The 6585-nt window shown below is 39.0% G+C and overlaps 1 protein-coding gene across 1 annotated transcript; it reads left to right on the forward strand.

Moving 5' to 3' along the window:
* The first annotated feature begins 471 nt into the window (after positions 1 to 471).
* On the forward strand, positions 472 to 6116 carry PSMA4 (proteasome 20S subunit alpha 4). The gene is made up of 8 exons (XM_068991013.1): positions 472 to 489; positions 718 to 760; positions 1002 to 1164; positions 2424 to 2501; positions 2877 to 2965; positions 3430 to 3560; positions 4050 to 4173; positions 5297 to 6116. The coding sequence occupies exons 1-8, from the start codon at positions 487 to 489 to the stop codon at positions 5449 to 5451; spliced, it is 786 nt and encodes a 261-aa protein (XP_068847114.1). The 5' UTR covers positions 472 to 486; the 3' UTR covers positions 5452 to 6116.
* The last annotated feature ends 469 nt before the right edge of the window (positions 6117 to 6585 follow it).

Genomic DNA, 6585 nt, shown 5'->3' on the forward strand with positions numbered 1-6585 from the left:
TGTCTTACCCGTTTGAGCGATCCTGCCTCAGTGCCCTTTGTCCGTGCTTTCTCCTCTGCCTGGAATGCCTTTTCCTCCTTTCTTCCCCTAGTCTTCCTCTTAGACCGGAGTGTTCTCAGCCTTATTTCTGCCTTTCTGCCTCTAATATGGGCTCATATTCTGTATTTGTTTCACAAAAACTACTTTCTGGATTTTCTCCAACCTGTTCCCACTCTACCCTTAGTGCCTCTGTTTCCACACTGCTTTATAACTGTCCTTCTGTATCTGCTTCCCTCACTGTAAACTCTTTAGGAAAGAGGTTGGTCTTACCTATCTTGGTATTTCAGCATTTAGCATAGTGCCTGGGTGCACCACAATGTTGGCTGAATGAAGAGAGTGGACAAAACAGATTTTTTTCAAGTCAAGAAATGCTTTTTAAATTGTAAGTTTCATTTTAATAATTACCTTATTTTCTTTTTACAGGAATTATCATAAACCTAAGAAAACATGGTGAGTTAATACACATGCCAATAAACGGTTGCCTGATAAATAGAATTGCTTGTACTCATCTTACCAACTTGCATGAGAAAATTGAAATGGAATGATATCTTCTTATCAGTTTCCTCCCACACTCTGAATTTTGCATGCCAGGATGTGTTCTATAAAATAATTTGTGGGTTTGCAGGGGTTGACTTATTTTTAGTGGGTAGAAATCACTTGTATGTTTTTCCTTTGCAGTCTCGAAGATATGACTCCAGGACCACTATATTTTCTCCAGAAGGTAAAATATAAATTGTTTGATCTGTCTCAAATAAAACTAAATATTTTTAACTGTTAAGTTGTTCATCCTTTTTGTACTTTGAGGTCGTTATGGTCACTAGGTTAATTGTGTGCTTCTTAGGACTATTAGTAAAAGTGGGACAGTTGTCTGTAGCTCTCTAGTGTTGTTGCTGATTGCTCTTGAACCAGTGGTGCAAGAACAAGGAGGAGAGTCTTGGTTTCTTGCTGCTTGTGTTTTGTAGGTCGCTTGTACCAAGTTGAATATGCCATGGAAGCTATTGGACACGCAGGCACCTGTTTGGGAATTTTAGCAAACGATGGTGTTCTGCTTGCAGCAGAGAGACGCAACATCCACAAGCTTCTTGATGAAGTCTTTTTTTCCGAAAAAATTTATAAACTAAATGAGTAAGTGCAATCTTAGGGAAGAGAGTTGAAAACATCTCATCATATTTTGGGAGGGCTGTGCACCATGACACGGTACAATTGAACAGTTGGTTGTGTTTTTACTTCCGAAAATTCCTGGTTTTAACTTACTTGCTTGAAACCTCCTTGAGGCCCACGACCATAAATGCAGGGCCAGGTACTCAGTGGAGAAATGTTGTATAGCGATGAGAGTACAGGCATGGTGGTCACTCAGCCTTGGGTTAAATCTAGGTTCCACCAATACAAGCTGTGACTTCATACCTGTTGTTTAACTTCTCTGGGCCTCCAGTAGAGCCTACTGGAGTGATCGTGGCAATTCAGTGACATAAAATGAATGAGTGAAATAAGCTAGCACAGTGTTAGGAATATAGGAGGACCTCGAGGTATTGTTTAGAATGGTTACGAGGAATTAGTTTTAATTATACTGAATCTTACCAAAGACCACGCCTCCTGGAAGTCTTGGAAAAGGTTAGACAGGGCCTGTACACTAGTGATATTTCTGATATACTTGGGTGTTCAGGACTGCAGCTAACAGAGAGCTGGATTTGCTGATTCGAGACCCTCCCTTCTGTGGTACACCATGTGAATGTTGGCTATAGGGCCTTTTTGATACATGTACCCCAGAAAGTGTCATCCCTCCACAGAGTCACTGTTGGGCCCTCTCAAGCAGCCTGCAGGCTTGATTGGGCACAGTGCCAGAGGAGTCAAGGCTGTAGGAGGTCCAGGGCAGCCTTCAGGAAACGGAGGGTAGATAAAGAAAATGCACCCCTCCCAGCGAGCCTGGCCCTGAGCTTCCTTGTCAGGCTCAGAAATATCCTGCCCTTTGGGTCCCTTCACCTTCACCCCCATCAAGTGAGGCCTTTGAAAGAGTACTTACACCCAAGAGTGTGAAGTAGTCTGTCTTCCTATCTGGCAAAACATTTTTCTTCCTTGTGGTTGAATCTTCTTGGGATTTACCCTAGCTTCCTAGTGTTTATTCTCTTGCCCAGTTCACAGGGTGGTGATGGTAAATACATCTGTTGTGAAGATCAAGGGTGCATTTGTTTATCTTATGTGTTGAATGACGTCAAATTGAAAGTTTCCTACAAAGATAAAACTCACGTAGTTTTTGCCTGAAGGGTGTAGCAACTGTGAGTAAGCATGGTGAATTTCTAATAGAATTTATTGTATTTTAAAACTTGTAAAATACCTCTGGCAAACATCCTCCCTAATTACAGATAAATGTGTTTCTCTTCTGCAAGGGATATGGCCTGTAGTGTGGCAGGCATAACTTCTGATGCTAATGTTCTCACCAATGAACTGAGGCTCATTGCGCAAAGGTATGGTCATAAATAATTGATATGTAAAGTTAGTTTTGATGTTTCTATGAAGAATGCATTTTTTTTAAAGATTAAAGTCATTAGAAACCTATTAACTGAAAATTACAGTTTGTTTATTTCTTTAACCAAACTTGTAAAATATTTGGTTGGCCAAAAAGATCATTCATCTTATGGGAAACCTGAACGAACTTTTTGGCCAACCCAGTATTGTTTACAGTAAGGTTATTAAGCGTTGCCATACCCTCTACCCTCCCCCTTCAGATCACAACTATTATGTTGTCCCCATGGCAGAGATTTTTTTTTAAAGGGTATTTTGCTTAGAGCGTGTAGAGTGTTTTAGAGAAAACTATTAATATGCCAGTTTCTTTATCCTAGGTATTTATTACAGTATCAGGAGCCGATTCCTTGTGAGCAGTTGGTCACAGCCCTGTGTGATATCAAACAAGCTTATACACAGTTTGGAGGTACTGAAACCTTTGGAAATTTCATTCCCAAAAGTTAAAACGTTTTATGAGTAATAACCTTTTTGAAACAGTAAAAAGAAATTGAAAATGAAATAAGTAGACACTTCATACATTCCAGCTTCATGAACTAACTGGCTTCCACTATGTAGACTATCAAACATTTTATTAATAGACTACTGAAAGGCCGAAATAACACTCTAAAATCAGAAAACAAATGACTTTTTACGTAATATTAATGGTATTCAGCACCGGTCGTCTGTGTATTCCCTCTCCTCACTGCGTCCAAATCCTAGAAACAAAAGTGGAATTTCTGATGGAGCTTATCTGTGGTGGCCAGAACATGAGCAGTTTATGAATGCTTAACTTCACAGGAGAGGGGTTAGCCACATTCACTGAGCTCAAGTAACCATAGTGATGCTAAATTTAGAGTGTTGATACGTGTGACTTTGTTTTCTCTGTTAAAGGAAAACGTCCTTTCGGTGTTTCATTGCTTTACATTGGCTGGGATAAGCACTATGGCTTCCAGCTCTATCAGAGTGATCCTAGTGGAAATTATGGAGGTTGGAAAGCCACATGCATTGGAAATAATAGTGCTGTGAGTATTTTTGTGTTGCTGTAAAAATCTAGCAAAAGGTCTAATAACTGCCATAATTACAAAGTAGTGATGAGTGTAAACAACATTTTAAGGTAGCTGCAACAAACTTAACATGATATGAAAATCTCTGTGATTTCTATTGGTGATAAAGTGACAGGTAGTACTAATACTGCTAGGATTTATAACCTAAAATAATAATGAAAGGAAGTACCAGTTTCCAGTTAGAAGTTGTGAAAATAAGATCTAGTTTTTTGGTGTTTTTCCCACAGAATAGTCACAGACTCTCTGAATTCTGTCACAGATCCCTGGGGTCCATTCAAAGATCATCAACCTCCCTCCTTTACACCCCTATCCCATGTCTACCCTCCCTACCATTGAAATTGTTTATATTGGTTATAATGCCAATAATAATTTGGCATTATTCATGTTCCTAAAAATGTACAGTTTTAACGGAAATTCTCTATGTTGATTCTTCTTTATGTTTTATAGGCAGCTGTATCAATGTTAAAACAAGACTACAAAGAAGGAGAAATGACTTTGAAGTCAGCACTTGCTTTAGCTATCAAAGTCCTAAATAAGACCATGGATGTTAGTAAGCTCTCTGCTGAAAAAGGTAATTTATGTGCGCTCCTGTAATGTGTTTGTTTAGTGAGAGAAGTAATTGAGTGGCTCTTGTGTTAGGCCTTTAACATGTTATGTAGTTCATTGAAACAGCAGCCTTTTTAAGTTAGGTGGCCTTATAGCCATTTCCTAGACTTGACCAGGGTCAACATTGACAAGTTCTGGAGCTACAATTCCACATTACATTCCAAGCTTAAGGATTTGAGCCTGAATGTTCTCAATCTGTAATTAAGCCACCCTATTTTATCTCATCGACTTCTTAATATCTATGCTCATGTATATACAAAATAAAGAATATGAAAGAAAGTAGTTACATATTTATATGTGTGTGTGTGTATATATATATGTGTGTGTGTTTGGTGTACTTTATCAGAGGTATAACATTTAAACAAGTTCTGCATCTACTGATCTTTTATGTTAAGCCCATGTTTGCAGTTGTAAATGGTATATTTAGCTAAAGTTATATGACCACATAAAACAATACTTCTAAATAATGTGTTTGAAAACTTATGGTAAATTAACATATTGATTTAATTGGGGATGACTTAGCTTCTGGTGTTCCTTTAAAAATGCCATTTACTTGCAGATTGTTGTCTCTTGCCTACTTCTGCTTAATTTCAGGAGGCAGTACTCAGTTTCCCCTACTCAGAAGCTCTTCTCTTTTTGGTATTAGTCTCCTTGTTCTCATCTGTAGTCATAGGGGCTACTTTTCTTTTGAGAAGTTTGTGAAAAATAAGTGTAAGTAGTGGTTAAAGATTCTGGCTGAGCCTTCAGATTTCAACAAGGAAATTATGATTCCTTCTGGTCAGGCTAGCTAGAGCAATTGGCTGGCTATATTGAAAACTTTTTCCTAAAATTAACAGAACAGCAGCTCAGAGGTTAGTATGGGTGAAGGTAAGGAAGATATTAAAATAAAAATAATCATAAAAGCATTACCAGATTGAAAGAAATTTGTTTCCTTAAAACTATCTATGAATTAATTGTATTAGGCAGAAAACTTGGAAAAGTGGTGTACTAAAGCTCAGAGGGTATGAAGAGATTAAATTGTAGTTGCCCATTAAGTGTGTTGGCTAAGTATGGCTGCCTGTAATACATGTGTGTGTATTTGCCTCTAGTGGAAATTGCCACACTAACAAGAGAGAATGGAAAGACCGTCATCAGAGTTCTCAAACAAAAAGAAGTGGAACAGTTGATCAAAAAACACGAGGAAGAAGAAGCTAAAGCTGAGCGTGAGAAGAAAGAAAAAGAACAGAAAGAAAAGGATAAATAGAAGACAAAATCAGGGATTTTATAACTCATTTGGGGCATCATTTCAGTGTAAAGGCTGTCCTACTCTTCCACTTTGAGAAAGCGTTGACTTTTTTAACTTGTCTAGTGGGAAAATAGGATGGTACCAACTGAATTGGGTCCTTGTTATTTCTGTCCAGGTGAATATTGTAATAATGATTACTCTTTATGGACATCTTAATCACCCTCTCCCTCTTTTTTTTTTGAATAAAATTTGGAAAGAATGGAAATGGTGAAGGGAAAAATTCTCTAGCAATAACTGTTGAAGATACCAGGATTAATAGGGCTGTGGTTTTTTTCATGCTTTGTATGTAGTGTGGCCACCTTTGCAGTAACCTTTAAAAAATGGACAGAAATGTAAACAGCATAAATGGAGAAAGACGGGAACTGTGCAGTGGAGATTTCCTATTTTGTTCCCCTACCAACTTGGAGAACCTGTAGCCCAATCTGAGTAAAACAGAGAGCTGTCCTTCTAGGCCTCATCTGATATTACCCTATCAGAGGCTTGTCCAGTGAAATAAGTCACATTCCTCTTTTAGGTTTGCCAGCCTTTGATACTGATGGATATTCTTACTGGACTTAAAAATTGTGTGTGTGTGTGTACACGCATATGTACCTGCAAACATAGTAAAACATGAAAGGCATAATTAAAATGAAAGCCCTGTGTACCCACTACCCAGCTCCAGAAGCAAATTAATCAGTACATTTGAAGCCCCTGTGTATTCATTTCAGGTCTCATTCTTCTCTCCTCTTGCCCAAGAGGTGACCACTACCGTGAGCTCATCGTTCCTGTAAGCTATGGGTCTTCCACTCTGATTTTCCACCCCTCTACTCCAGGTGGTCCTGGTGGGTCTGTCAGTCAGAGAACCCCACTCCTGTCACAAAGGTGAGCACATAACTCAGTCTGCAGGAATGGGTTTGAGAATGCACACGTGGACTGAGCCAGGCCAGATGTGATGTGGGTATGAGGAAACGATGCTGAGGGTTGTGCAGTAGACCAGCTGCCCACAGATGGCAGCACAAGCCACGTGGAAGGTTGGAGCAGAAACTAAGGCTACGGAGGAAAAGCGTGACCATGAGATGAGAGGAGTTTGGTTTTATCCAAGGGGTGCTCCAT

Source organism: Capricornis sumatraensis, chromosome 19 (assembly GCF_032405125.1).
Source record: "Capricornis sumatraensis isolate serow.1 chromosome 19, serow.2, whole genome shotgun sequence".
NCBI lineage: Eukaryota > Metazoa > Chordata > Mammalia > Artiodactyla > Bovidae > Capricornis > Capricornis sumatraensis.